The following is a 15,621-nucleotide window of genomic DNA, read 5'->3' on the forward strand; positions in this document are numbered from 1 at the left end:
TTTACATCCAAACAGTTTCTGGATGTCTTTGGTCACAAAGCTACATTTTCATTTAAGAAGGCAAGAGCCAATGCCGTAAAAAAAGAAAAACAAAGAGCTGCTCAAAATGCAATCGGAGTCAAATGAAGGACTCTTTCATTGGCAGGATTTGGTTTCCCAGGCTCACCAAAATTCTTCTTGATTTATCCCACATTTTTAGACACACAATTTTTTTTTGTTGACAAACTCAAAGTGTTTTCACGGTCTGAAACCACAGTATGCAGTTTTTTTTTTAACCCAAACCATAGCCTAGTTTTGTTAGACGAAAGCATCGTTTTGGGGGCTTATTTTGTAGCATAATGTAGGATAAACATTCTAAGGATTAAATTACTGTTATTTTGTTCAACTTTCTTAAAGTTTGTGAGATAATGCGATTGAAAATGTAGTTTTCAATCATCAAATGATAACTGCTGAATACATTTGAAGATATTACGCAGGGCACATGATATTGCCACTTTACATTTTGTTCTAAATGTGTCAAGGGGTGCGGGAGTAAGGAACCAGGCGCAGGCAGAAGGTCGTCGGTGTTGACCTTTTTTAATTAAACAAACACCAAGCACTAACAAACAACGAAAGAAAAAGGTCTGACTTAAGCAGCAAAATGAATCTCATCGGTTATATCTGAAACTCACACCTAACGGCAGCACACACGACGACATCAAACAACAACAATGATCCACAAATGTGGGGAGCAGAGGGGAAACATGGGCGGGGCAGCGCAGGACCCCCACCGGCACAAACCGCCCGAGGGGTCGGAACAGCCGAGGTGAACCAAGGCGCCTTGGTGGCCGGGACAGGAGAGGGAGGCGGCGGCCAGACCTCGGTGGACGGTGGTGGCGACCAGACCCCGGCAAGCTCAGGCGGTGCAGGCCACTCCTCCTCGGGCTCAGGCGGCTCAGGCCACTCCTCCTCGGGCCCAGGCAGCTCAGGCCACTCCCCCTCAGGTTCAGGAGGCACAGGCTGCCGCTTCTGGCAGGTAGGAGGCACGGGACGTAGAGGGGGTGCTATCACGACCCCCCTCGGGCACCCACTCAGCCCCCCTCCTAAACATTTTCTGGGAAGTCCTCGGTTCTGGGGAGAACCGCGGACCAGGCGTTGGGCACCTTTGCCCTATACTGCGGTGCTGCCCCCTTCGGCTGGGCCTTCCTGGTCGATGGGAAGATGTCCTTCCCCAACCGAAACGGACACCGGGCCAGAAGCTCCTTGGTCCCGGTGATCGCTCGATGTTCACATGCCTCCACGATCGCTTGCTCGACGCGCTCCTTTGCATTCGAGGAGGCGGCCATTCCATTTCTCGTCTTCCTCCCATACTGCCTGTTGGTTCCGTTTTGTTTGGTGGATCATTTCTGTCAATGGGTGCGGGATTAAGGAACCAGGCGCAGGCAGAAGGTCGTTGGTGTTGACCTTTTTTAATTAAACAAACACAGAGCACAAACAAACAACGAAAGAAAAAGGGCTGACTTAAGCAGCAAAACGAATCTCATCGGTTATATCTGAAACTCACACCTAACGGCAGCACACACGACGACATCAGACAACAACAATGATCCACAATGTGGGGAGCAGAGGGGAAACATTTAAACACATACTAACGAGCAGATAGGGACCTGGTGTGAATGATGAAAGACGTGACATGAAACAAGTCCGGGATGCGTTCATATGTGATATGTGGCTCTGCTGTTCACCGAACCGTGACAAAATGTGTATTGCTGTGTAGTCGTATGAAAAGGTTTGGGCACCCCTGACAATTTCCATGATGAAATGATTGGGTGTTTGGATCAGCAATTTCATTTTGATCTATCAATAAACTGATGGACACGAAATTAGGTTTCTAGATGAACAGAAAATGTGCATAAATTTGGGCATCCCAACTAAAAAAATCACATCGATATTTAGTAGAGCCTCCTTTTGCAAAAATAACAGCCTCTAGACGCTTCCTATAGCCTCCAGTGTTTGGATTCCGGATGAAGGTATTTTGGACCATTCCTCCTTACAAAACATCTCTAGTTCAGTTAGGTTTGATGGTTGCCGAGCATGGACAGCCCGCTTCAAATCATCCCACAGATTCTCCATGATATTCAGGTCTGGGGACTGGGATGGCCATTCCAGAACATTGTACTTGTTCCTCTGCATAAATGCCCGGGTAGATTTTAAACAGTGTTTTGGGTCGTTGTCTTGTTTAAATATCCAGCCCCGGTGTAACTTCAACTTTGTGACTGTTTCTTCAACATTATTCTCAAGAATCTGTTGATATTGAATGGAATCCATGCAACCCTCAACTTTAACAAGATTCCCAGTACCAGCACTGGCTACAGCAGTACCAGCACCCCACAGCATGATGGAACCTCCACCAAGTTTTACTGTGGATAGCAAGTGTTTTTCTTGGAACGCTGTGTTCTTTTGCCGCCATGCATAACGCCCCTTGTTATGACCAAATAACTAAATCTTTGTTTCATCAGTCCACAGCACCGTATTCCAAAATGAAGCTGGCGTGTGTGCAGGAAAAATGCTTCTTCCGCATCACTCTACCGTACAGCTTCTCCTTGTGCAAAGTGCGCTGAATTGTTGAACGATGCACAGGGACACAATCTGCAGCAAGTTGATGTTGTAGGTCTTTGGAGGTGGTCTGTGGGCTGTTTTTGACCATTCTCACCATCCTTCGCCTTTGCCTCTCCGATATTTTACTTGACCTTCCACTTCTGGCCTTAACAAGAACTGTGCCTGTGGTCTTCCATTTCCACACTATGTTCCTCACAGTGGACACTGACAGCTTACATCCCCTCAACCATAATGTTGAATAATCTTTGTTTTCAGGTCATTTGAGAGTTGGTTTGAGGCCCCCATGTTGCCACGCTTCAGAGGAGAGTCAAAGAGAACAAAGCATGTGTTGGAATCCCGCCCACTGCAGTTCATGTAAAAATGAAATTTTCCCCCTCTGTCTCTATCTAATAAAGCAGATGTATCCCTGAAAATAATACATCTTAATGTCATTTTCTATGGAACACACTGTGATGATACATAGGCACACTAGGACCAAAAAAAGCCTAGTATGTTTTAAGAGTTTCAAGTTTGATTTGTCACTACACAGTAACAGCGTTCCTGGCAATGAAATGATTGGATTCTGAAACTGTGTAGGCATAACAGAAGAGCAAAAAGTTGAAGATAAGTTACAATTAAATATCTAATTTATAATTAAATATTAAATGCAGTATATAGTAAAATAAATAGGAAATGTATCATTTTAAATGTAATAAATACGTACACCACTAAAATCTGTGAAATAATCTGAATCTCTACATACACGTGTAATAATGTCAACCAGAATCTCAACAACAAAGTGAAACGGGTGCTAAACCGGCTAGGAGGAGTGACAGGTGATAGGCCAACGGGTGCTAAACCGGCTAGGAGGAGTGACAGGTGATAGGCCAACGGGTGGTAAACCGGCTAGGAGGAGTGACAGGTGATAGGCCAACGGGTGCTAAACCGGCTAGGAGGAGTGACAGGTGATAGGCCAACGGGTGCTAAACCGGCTAGGAGGAGTGACCTGTGATAGGCCAACGGGTGCTAAACCGGCTAGGAGGAGTGACAGGTGATAGGCCAACGGGTGCTAAACCGGCTAGGAGGAGTGACAGGTGATAGGCCAACGGGTGCTAAACCGGCTAGGAGGAGTGACCTGTGATAGGCCAACGGGTGCTAAACCGGCTAGGAGGAGTGACAGGTGATAGGCCAACGGGTGCTAAACCGGCTAGGAGGAGTGACCTGTGATAGGCCAACGGGTGGTAAACCGGCTAGGAGGAGTGACCTGTGATAGGCCCTGGGAATGGAGGGTGCTAAAGAGTTCAACAGCCTTACGGCCTGGGGGAAGAAGCGGTCTTGAGACCTGTTTGTTGTGGACCAGACACTCCTGTATCTTCTGTCAGACGGTAACAGGATAATATTACTAACTGTGTGTCTTGGTACCAAATATTGAACAAATCTTTATTTAGATAGTCAATGTATTTGTGAAAATGTGTAAATTCATTGTGGGAAATCATTGCGTCCAGGTGTTTTTATTGTCACGGGAAATGTGAACACATAGTGGCAAGCAGCTGGTTAATCTACTTTCTAGGCAAAGTTTGCAAAAGTCAACCAGGGGTTAATGGAGACCAAGGTGTGGACTCATACACTTGACAATATATCTATATAGCCCAAGCACATTGTCTTTCACCTTTTGTTTTCTCTCTCCCTCTACTTATGTATGTTTATTACACTTTGTAGAGAAGAGGTTTTATAGTAAGCAATTCGCTGTAATTCGATGGCTGTTGTCAAATAATGAAGTTAAACATTAATAGTACTGCCTGGTGATTAACTTGACTGCAAGGACTGCTCGAGTATAAAAGGGATAGTGCTTAAACAATAGGCTCTACATACTCTATAAATGGAAACCAGGACCCACCCAGCATGTACCTAACCTTTTCAGGTGGTAAAGATGACATCACCTCCTAAACCCATCGCACACCTGAAAGAACTGGATAGCCACATAAACCTGCAACACTGGGAAAGTATTATTTTACTATTATTACAAGCTAATGGGCGAAAACAACTTGCTTGGCTAAATTGATCATCATTCGCAAACTGAACTGATTCAAAATGGATGTGGAAATTCCCCTGTCCAGTTGTGGGTATATCGATATTTGAAAGAAAATATAGAAAATGTGGAATTCATTGAAAAATGTTGTTTGTATAGCTAACATAGAATTATTGCAACCAACCAATGAGATAGGGAGCGGGCAGTGCCTTTTGAGTCCTGCTTAGTGTGCTCTAGAATTATTTTGTAGATGTGCTTAAACTACAACTTACAGAAATGCATAAACGTAATCCTTAAACAGGCAAAGACCTGATTTTCCAGGTCTGCACCAATTTAAGGATTAGGGTTAGCATTTCTGTAAGGGAAATGGTCATTCCCAATTACTTCTGCTGGCTGGATTCAGGAGGAGCACATTTATTAAGATTGAATTTGAACTAAGACAGCTTCCAACAGGCTTGCAGTATATCTACTGTAAGACTATGGATATGAATTCTACAGGGATGGGGATTTACAAAAGAAGTTCATCTGCATGTAAGGTAACAATGAGTTATGTCTTTCCTTGATATTCCCATAATCCCCTCATCTGCTAGTACTGCGCACACAGCAGGAGGCCTCAAGCTCTTTTTTTAGCAAAACATAAATAGTTGGTTAAAAATCTTTCTTTCAAAGTTGAAATGTCGTGGCTAACTGAGGTATGATATTGATTGTGTTACACATTCAGCTCAAAATGGGAGGTTTAGGAAATAATTGTCGCATTGCAAATGTCAGAGACTGCATCTATAATTGGAGAGAAAGAATGCAAGGACTTCAAGACATAGAATGAGCATATAATCAGCTTGGCTTGACAGGATAGTTCATCCCTTTCAAATTCCAACTAATCCATCATCTAGAGCTTGGGGCATGTGAATTAGGCATGGTTAGAGTACAAAAACATGTAAGGTAAGTTAATATGACCCAAATACTAAAACATTAGCTAAGAAACACAAAATAAACACAAGCAGACCTATGATGGCCCTCACCTACCTCACCTTGACTAAACCAGAACACTACTGGAGAAATAATACTCACTGCAGAAGTAGTTCATGAAACATGATTAGGGTATAATAAAAGCAAAAACACTGTTCCTCCCTGGGATTATCCCCGTCCAACAAAAGGTCCTGAAATATAGTAGAAAACATACATGAAAACAATGTAAAGAAAAAGAACCAAAAGAAACATCTTTATCTTTTCCTTGGACACTTGGCCTGGGATGCTTACAAAGCCAACCTGTTTCAGCTAGCTACCATTGCAGTGTTCCCTTTGGTTGGAGCACATTTTTAAAGGGTTCTCCTAACAAGAAAGCCAAATAACTTTTATGTTGTTAATGGACACTTTTCTTTTAATGACTACAGGCTTCTCTTTGTTAGATGCTATTTGCACAGGATGTTTTCACTGGCTGTCCCTTTCAAGAGGTCAGAGGCTATTGGATGTTGTGCTCTGTTCTAATAAAGCCTGGGACTTTAACAAGACCCCTGCCAATCACTGTGTGATTGTGTGTGTGTGGTGTGTGGTTTGTGGGGCAGTCCCAGTGGACCAAAGTCATGGGGAATGCCCCAGAGTGACCATGATGGCATCCGCATTCCTCAAGCATGTGGATACACACGGACAATGGAAAACCCCCAACCATGAACACACAAACCAAACATTTAACCACAGCACATAATTCCCAAGTCTAACAGTATTACTGTATCAGCTTTGTACAATTCAAAGGCACAAACATTTACAGTGAAACGGTTTCATCACATACCTTATTGAACAAAAGGGAATGCAAAAAATAGACAACACAAAACAATGAGGCGTTTTGGCCTGAAACCAGGAGGAAGCCATATGCTTTCATTTCAACTCTATTATTTCTCAAACGCTGTCATGCCAGCCTCCTGGGAAATGGCAGCGCCAACCTCTCGACTACGCTCCTCCTCGTTTGTGTACTAACCACCAGCGTGGGAACGATGGCACCAACACCCCTGGTTGCCTTGTTTTTCTTTCACCCCTCGTGGGTTATTGTGCTATGTGTATTGTGCTTAGCCATGTAGTGTGCTGTTTGTCTACTGATACTATAAACGGCCTTGTTGTTACCTTATTCTGTGCCTGGTGCTTTGTCTCCTGTCCTATGCACATCACACACAAAACATTTGATTTAGGAGTATGATTTTTTGCCAGAAATTGTATTGATGCCTTTCACCTGTCCCTGTTTACCTGGGGTATAAATATGAGGTTACAGTCCTGTAAAATCCCTTTGTCATCCATCACCATGGGTAAAACCACAGAGCTGTCAGCTGAAAGGAGACAGGTGGTTGTTGACACACACAGATCAGGTAAAGAATATAAAAAATACATAAACAGTTAAAAATAACACTAAGCACAGTCGAGGCAATAATCTAAACATTTCAGAAGTCTGGAACAGTTGCAAATTTTACTGCATATGTTCCCCAAGCACAGCGCAGAAGATGATGAGGGAGGCAAAGAAGAATCCAAGGGTGACAGTTACAGAACAGCACAGTCTAGTGGAATGCTGGGGTTTTCGAGACTCAAAATCAAGTGTTAGATGCCACCTCCATGTTAACAAGCTCTTTGGTAGGGGTGCAAGAAAGAATCCCTTAATTAGCAAAACCCCCAAATTGCAGCACCAAGTGTATTGGAACTCCAACTGGAAGAAGTCAGAGACAGAAGAAAACAAACTGGACTTTTTGGCCATACACACCATTGGTATGTTCGGTGACAAAAGGGGACTGCATAAAAGTCACGCACATAATAACCATGGTAACGTATAAGGGTCAGTCATTGATGCTTTGGGGCTGTCTTGTGACTAGTGGTGCAGGGGCTGTTGTCAAGACTGATGTTGGCTCAGGACCGGTTGGGTTGTCCATTTCTCTCATTCACATTTGATAACTTTGATAAAAGGGTGCCAATACTTCTTCAGTTGACTCTATGTCATTTTTGTAACAACGACCCTTCGTTCATGTGTACCGCAAACTTAAAATATGTGACACACATACATCCCTCACATCGCTTTAAACCGGGCTTAAGTTAGATTACACTGCAGGACAGTTTGTAACACTCCTGTCCCGGACCTGGCCAGGTTCTGCCGGTCTCCTCGCTCACCTCTTTGTGTCGGAGTTGGAAGCTCTTCCCCTCATGGTAACAGTTGTAGGTCCTCAGGAGAGACAAGATGTCAGACCTAAATATCAAGGTAAAACCAGACAGGTAGGGTTAATGTATAAAGCCATCCATTCCTTGCATATCTCAGAAACTTGATATGTCACTCTTCCTTTTCAAAATATTTGCCAAACTTTCTCCAGATTTGTTGATGTCGTGGATCAATTGAATCAGGTTCCAACTGTTATGCAATCGGCTTATATGGTCTAATGCAGAACAGACACAGCAGGACTCACTTTGGGATGAACTTCTCATTATCCAGCTTCACATAGTCAGCCATTCTGAGATGACCTCACACAGCTAGGGGAGAGAAAGAAAGATTCTTTTTTGGAGGGGGTGGGTATAACCATGTATAGAGAGGCTGTAGATGGAAGTGATAGACACACTATAACAATATGACTGTAACAACTGTACATATTAATCCAGATCTTCTCTAATTATAGCAATAGCATGAATACACTAATCAATTAAATATGAAGGATCTCAAGAATCCAGAATGATTTTGCACCAAGGAATGAACAGTGTTCTCTAATCATCACTTTTTAAACCAGTGTGACTTTGGAGGAGCTTGACAATTTCAAATGGGTGATTGTGTTGGAAGAGGGATCCTTTAATTAAGCACCATATCTTCTGGGTGTTGAAATCGGAAAATTAGCATGTAGCAACTATCTTGTTTTTTTGCTCTTTATTTTGAAGAGTGCAACTCATTTTGGAGGTGACTGTACACCAATTCTGTATAATCCAAAAGTTTATTACAGGTGCCTGGAATTGTCCCAAAAAAAACTACACACATTCCCCACAGTGTGCTCCATTGTTTTGTGCAAAATCATGGAAAGAAACATTTCCCAGGGAAGTACCAAGCCAACCATGCAAAGACATGAGGAATGAACATGTTGAAATAGTTAAATGAGAAGTCATGGGACTTGGCTTGGACAGAGCCAGGTAATACCTAGTACATGTAAATGCCTGTCTGGTATAAAGTAAACATGTGTGTGTGTGTGTGTGTGTGTGTGAAGAACCGAAAGAGCAACAGAGGTTACGGTTAAAAACAGTACGCAATGGACGTTATCTTTGTGTAAACAACCATCGGTCCCTAAATGATCCCTTTGTTGTCTAGATAAGAGACAATTGTCTTTCTGATGAAGAAGAGAGGGTTTTGACATGCACCATTTTAGACTGTTCCAAAATGGATTCAGCAGTACTAAATATACAAGATAATCAAAATGATCTTGTTGAAATATGAACTAAATGTTAAACATGTAACGTTGCTAATTGCACCTGAAATTGTTAGTTTTTATTATTCCAGCCTGCTATGTGCTTCCTATTCCTTCGTCACGGAATAATGAATGAAACTCCTAAAACACAGTATCCTTTGGAAATCCCGCAGAATCCTGAAATCCTGCAGAATCCTTGACTTTCACTATGTGAAAGGGGGAATCCCAGGAAGCATGAAACGGTTTGGTATGCTCATTGGTGTGGGTTAGGGGGTGGGGTCTTTGTGAGGTATTTAAAGCTGCTCCACGACTCAGTCCAATTCACAGCCACAATTATGGAGTTCTCTATCCATTTTCTCTGCCTGCTGGCCAGCCTTTCACTCTACTGCGTGCTGCTATCAGGTAAGATCCACAACAGACACCCACCCACACACGTTTAGGTTACTGTTTACAGTATGTTAGTGTCTGTCTGTTTTTATTGTAAGGCAATACATTTGTTATATATGTATTTTTTGCCCATATGGTGGTGGATAGTAAAACTGTGTGACCTGATGACATGATACCTGTCGCTTGAATCACTCCTGACTTTCAGGAAGAGTGATGATTAATAAGTCACTTTGTACCTTACATAATGTCATTTATGCATGATATCCAGAAAAGTATACAATATAGAAACAATCATATTGATTTTAAGTGAACCACGTAAATCCTCTGACCTCAGTGTGTTTAAAGGAATATAGAACATGTTTAAGTTGATGTGTTGAATAGCACATTCCATATCTTCATTTGAGCCAGTTTCGCGGATGAGAAAAGAGAATCCTGCAGAAACAGGAATTCAATTGTTAATTATAAATTGTCATTATAATGAATGGACATGTTTTGTAGGCGTTGATACACTGTCAGAGCAAAGTCTGTTAACTTTGAAATTTAAAGGCAGATGCACTTATCTATTTTTCTGTGCAGTAAAACTGCTGCATCAACAGGACGATCAAATGAAGATACTGTCCAATGCGCGACGCGATCAGTGTACAACACTTACTACTTCAATAAGTAATTACATCGGTTTTGTGTTTGTCTCTACAGTGCAGGTCAGTGAAGGTCAATTTGTCCCCGGGAGGTGTGAGTGTTACAACACAAATAAGAGGGTCACGGGTCAGTTGTCTGACCTCAGAGTCATACCCCAAAGCCACACCTGCACCACTGACCAGATCATGTAAGTAACAGACCAAACATGCCCATACAGCCTCAAATCCAGACCTACAAGCACACACATATATTAACCTATACGCACACACATATATGCACCTATACGCACACACATATATGAACCTATACGCACACACATATATCAGCATACACATAAACAAGCTATTGTCAAACATAATGCCCCTTGGTGTTATATATTAATGTAGCAAATAGTTTGTGTGTAGTTATTAGGTGCCACTCTCATGTTGCAAAGCGTGTGATGATTAGACACTCCTGAGTTGGAGTGTGTGGATGATAACCACTAGTCTCTGTGTGTAGAGTGGTGATGAAGACGAACAAGTCAGTGTGTGTGGACCCAACAGGGAAACTGGGAAAACAGCTGCTCCGCTGCTGGAGGAAGTAAGATATATTTAAACATGTAGTCCATTTTTATAAATTGTACTTTCCGTCAACCGGCCAGCTGATTCTACTTTACTTATGAAATGGCCGATATACCAGAGTTGTGGGCTGTTATTTGGCAGTGTTTTTGAACAAAAAGTGGGTGTTTGATTTCAGTTCAAAGTATTGAATGTGCATGACTCAGAGTTACTGCTGCCAAGATGGTTTGAACAAACATAGTCATTAGTTTGTAATTTGTCATGCAAAAAACATTTTGAAGCTAAAATCTTTGTCACTGTAACCTCTGTATTCACTCTCTCTGACTCCCTGTCTTTCAGTGCCAAAGACAAAGGTGTGGACGTGAAGAGATGTCTAAATAGGAAAAAGAAAGACCAAAGCAACCAAGGACAGAACCCACAGAAAAAGACAAAACCCATGAGACAACCTAAACTGAATAGAAGAAGGGCAACACCAATCCCTGCCTAAGAAGGACCTCCAGTACTTGTCTCTTCACTTGAACGAGTGTATGGAAGTTTAGCTGGCCTAAACTGTAACCAAAAACTAACGACAAAAACGCTAATCCAAACACCAGGTGGATGACAGACATCTGGGGGACTACAGACTCCAGGTGGACTGCAGAGCATTAGATCTTAGAACATACACTGTATAACTCAGTCCTATAAACCAGAGTACCTTTCCCTCATCCCGTTTAGCCTGTAAAATTGTTCTATTTGGATGTGGGGTGGGAGAGCTATGCACATGGCTGTAATTTAGAGGTCTGGGATGCAAACTGTGCTATTCCATACATTGTTGTTACTTTTTGTAAATGTCACTGTTATTTATAATGAAATGTTTTTATTGTTAGAGTTGTTTTACTTCATTAAATACTTTTTTTATAATGAATATTCAAAATAATGCGGTGACTGACTGTTTTTTTTTAATGTATAATTATATATTATATATAAATTCTAAGGTTAGCAAAATACCAGTTATTTTCCCAACACACTTGAGAATGGGAGAATTAAAGAATCATAATGAATCTGGCATAATACAAATATCCTTTTATAGGCCTGCTCCGACTAAACAATTGCTAAAGTAAAGTGCCATATAAGTGCCATAAGCCATACCGCACACAAAGTAGATCCAATGAAATGATTTGCATAGTTTTAATTACATTTTTCTTTATACTGCTGCTTTAGAGCCCCTATCTAACACTGTGGTATCAGAATGTTCATATTCTGTCACTGAAAGAGTTAACAAAGGCAGAATTGAAAAAGTTAAAATGGATGAGCATGGAAAATCACAGGAGACAAGGTTTTGGGTGTGTGCGTGTGTGTGTGGAGTCTGTTCTCATCAGATGATGGTTATTATTAGACGTTTGTCCAGGTGGGGAAAACATAAAGTATCTCCCACCTCCTATTTTTTCACATAGTCCTTTGAGCTTGGCTTGACAACCACTGTATTTAGGCCTTAGTGAAACAGGTCTGATAATGATTCTCCTGTGCCAATTTCATTATGTCAATTCTGAAATGGTGGCCTTTTTCTAGTTGTGAAAACTCTACAGCAATTTTATGCCACACTCTGATGAACACCCAGTTGCTGTAGGTACACTAAATGACATGTTACATCAATTAAGTATTCACCCCAATTGCCAATATCTTGTAGATTCTGCTCATTTAGCAGCAATTGTAGCCATGAGTCTATTTTTGATCCAAAGCAACTTTGAACAACTGATCAAAGCAATTCTTGCCATTTATTTTTGGCATAATTGCTCGAGCTCCATCAAGTTGTATGGGGATCTTTGGTGAACAACAATTTCAGCTCCTTCCACACATTCTCAATTGGATTGAGGTCAGGGCTTTAACCAGCCCACTCAACAACCCTACAGCAATTGTCTGCCACTCTCTGATGAACACCCAGTTTCTGTAAGTTTACTAAATTACATCAATTAACTAAGTAGCTACTCAATTAACATATAAATTTTTTTTTTACAATTAAATACATTTAATGCAATATTGAGATGGCTTATCTGTGCTGTGTGCTCTGCTGTGCAACTTTCTTTTTGGTTAATAAAGGGTGAGGTTGATGGACTCTTCCACCAGACCTGCGAATTTGAGCAGAAATGTCTGGGAAGATTAACATGACCTGAAACTCTTTTAGCAGTGCTGGGAGAGCACTGGCCACACCTCAAAGTCTGGCTCCCCTCTAGGTTTCATCCTAAGTGGATAAGCATCTCTGTGAAAACCATCTGCGTGGAGCTGTAATTGGACAACTATAGAGTCGTGTCCACCACACATTTACAAGTGTGGACATACTGAGCTTCAGCGGGTAGCACAATGTCTGCTTCAAGTGTAACCAAGTGACCAGACCTAGAGATCACCGAAGCCTCTACTGCCCCCAAGCCAAAGAGAAAGAGAGCAGAAAAGAACCAGCAATCAGCAATTTCTTAAATGATTTGAACCATTCCCAGTTAACACCTAACCATAACCTTATTCCTCAACCTTTCCCGTAATACATAACCCTAACCATCCATGGGTACTCTTTCCTGTATCGTTTATTTCTTCACTTCACCAATAGATGTTCACCTCTGTCCCTGAACAGATGTTGATTACTGACAAGAGACTGTGAGATCATGTTGCAGTGTGTGTGTGTGTGTGTGTGTGTGTGTGCGCATTAATAGCCACACAAACACTAGCGCACAGTGTTGCAGTAGTTCTCATGGTCCCTTTCATTTACTGGAAATCACGTGACTGGATCTTACAACATAAGGGCATTCCGGAAACACAGCATGAAAGGGGGACATGCACATGCAGCCTTGTATTTCTATCCCTGAAGGGAACAGTACAACCATGTCCTGTAACCTTATCCCTAATCCTATCCTTAACCTAACCCTAACCTCAACAACCTAATGTTTACGCCCAAACTTAACCTGGCCTTCTAAATCTGACCCTAAACCTAACTCCTAAACCAGAAACTGACTTTGTCCAAATAAGGGGCGATTTTTTTACCATCCTAGCGAGGAATTCTAATCCTAATTTGATTTGTGAAACAAAAACACACAAACACTAGTCTAAACTGTCTGTGTGTGTAATATCTTAAGTGTGTGCTGGTGTTTCTGTAAATGTGTAAGTGTGTGTTTGTGTGTGTAACATGGGTGAGCATAGGTCCCTCTTATCCCTTGATTTCTGCATGCCTTTACCTAATCAACTTCCAGTCACATGGCTTCCAGAATATCACAGGACCCATTAGAACTGACACTGTGTGTTTGTGTGTGTGCGTGTGTGTGCATGACACTATATCACCTTTCTCCAGGTTAAGCAGGTTTTGCATAAAGCATGTAACGACCTGTATTTTCCACCCAGTTTGGGGCAATGTGACCATGACAATCCTGGTCGATTCATGGTCCACATCGGAAAAGGTATTTGGCTTCATTCAAATGTTCATATGATGACCTTGTTAATTTGTCCAGGACATCGTCACAAAACATGCAGTAACATGTAAGGGCAACTTTATCAAAAAATATGGTCTGTTAATAATTACTTTTGCACATCCTGTCGCACCCAACTGTCTGAAGGATTGTGCAACATACTCTGAAGAGACACAGCTTTGAAACTGCTGACACTGAACTATGCATTTGAGACCATAACACTGATTTAGATTGAACACTTTCAGATGAACATGATATTTGCTGTTTGTGTATTTGCTTTGAAGAGTGATTTATGATGGGACAGTAGGAAGAAAAGTACAAGAGAAAGGCTTCCATAAGAGTTATTTGGCTGATGCTGTAGGAAAACCCTTTTCATTCCAGATAGCTTTGCTATAAACAAAGGGTTTTCCTATTTGGACGGATAGAGAACTCTATTGGGATAAAAATAAATTGTGGAAGCAGGTGTGTAGAACTTCGCATAAGTATTCACCCCAATTGCCAATATCTTGTAGAGGCTCCTTTAGCAGCAACTGCAGCCATGTCTATTTGGACTTTAAGCAACTTTGAACAATCGATCAAAGCAATTTCTGCCCATTATCCTTTGCTAAATTGCTCAAGCTCCATCAAGTTGGATGCCGACATTTGGTGAACAGCAATTTCAGCTCCTTCCAATAAGTCTCAATTGGATTGAGGTCAGGGTTTTAACCAGCCCACTCAAGGATGTTCACAGACTTGTCCCGAAACCACTTGAGCGCTGACTTGGCTGTATGCTTTGGGTTGTTGTCTTGCTGAAAGACGTACCACCTGTTCTTTCTAACAACGTCTTTCTTTCTGCCACTCTCCCATTAAGCACACTTTTCTACCCCGATTGGTGACTTTGAAGAGCATTATTCCAGATTCTCCTTGAATCAATCAATCAAATTTATTTATAAAGCCCTTTTTACAACAGCAGTTGTCACAATGTGCTTCACAGAGACACCCGGCCTTAAACCCCAAGGAGCAAACAACAGTAGTGTTGGATTTCAGTGGCTAGGAAAAACTCCCTAAGAAGGCCACATTTTAGGAAGAAACCTAGAGAGGACCCAGGCTCAGAGGGGTGACCAGTCCTCTTCTGGCTGTGCCGGGTGAGATATTAAGAGTCCAATTGGAATAATAAATACATTTCTCTGGGCTAAATCCAGAGTCTATTTGATTCTAGACTAGGTCAAAAGTATGACCAGATGGACAAGGACAGGGACAGCAACGGGCCCCCCAAACCAGGTAATCCGCAGGTGTGGACCAGGACCTCATCTCCTAAAATGTAAAACTGGAGGAGACTGAGAAAAGTTAGAAGTGCATTCCTCATATCCCCCAGCACAATAATATAGCAGCGTATCACCTTGGAACTGAGACGGGGGGTCCGGCGACACTGTGGCCCTACCCGGGGGAGGCCCCGGACAGGGCCCAACAGGCAGGAAATCAATCCACCCACATTGCCAGGCATCAACCAAAGGGACACCCACCAACCGCAACCCCCCTGAATGAGGGCAGAGTATTGCCAGCAGCTTACAGCCCAATTGCACAAGTGCGCAACAGAGAGTAAACAACAAGCCAGT

The 15,621-nt window shown here is 42.1% G+C and overlaps 2 protein-coding genes and 1 long non-coding RNA gene across 5 annotated transcripts in view; 2 read left to right on the forward strand and 1 right to left on the reverse strand.

The window, feature by feature from the left end:
• The window catches only part of rassf4a (Ras association domain family member 4a), a 38,880-nt gene that overhangs the window by 13,400 nt on the left and 9,859 nt on the right, over positions 1-15,621 (reverse strand). For 2 of the 3 annotated variants that reach the window (XM_013134225.4, XM_013134226.3), the window contains exons 2-3: positions 8,038-8,101; positions 7,748-7,823 (exon numbers count right to left, since the gene is read on the reverse strand). In XM_013134225.4, coding sequence (XP_012989679.1) covers positions 7,748-7,823; positions 8,038-8,081 — 120 coding nt within the window. In that variant the 5' untranslated portion in view covers positions 8,082-8,101. Of the gene's footprint in view, positions 1-7,747; positions 7,824-8,037; positions 8,102-9,731; positions 9,835-15,621 lie in introns of all 3 variants that reach the window. The other variant, XM_034292685.1, reaches the window with a different exon arrangement.
• LOC109615871 lies at positions 3,273-6,725 on the forward strand. Its single transcript, XR_003781879.2, has 2 exons — positions 3,273-3,962; positions 4,499-6,725. It is a non-coding gene; the product is annotated as an uncharacterized LOC109615871 (long non-coding RNA).
• Positions 9,320-11,502, forward strand: LOC105010684 (eotaxin). The gene is made up of 4 exons (XM_010870193.3): positions 9,320-9,417; positions 10,099-10,228; positions 10,540-10,620; positions 10,938-11,502. Exons 1-4 carry the CDS (start codon positions 9,351-9,353, stop codon positions 11,083-11,085), a joined length of 426 nt encoding a protein of 141 aa, XP_010868495.1. The 5' UTR covers positions 9,320-9,350; the 3' UTR covers positions 11,086-11,502.

Source organism: Esox lucius, chromosome 6 (assembly GCF_011004845.1).
Source record: "Esox lucius isolate fEsoLuc1 chromosome 6, fEsoLuc1.pri, whole genome shotgun sequence".
NCBI lineage: Eukaryota > Metazoa > Chordata > Actinopteri > Esociformes > Esocidae > Esox > Esox lucius.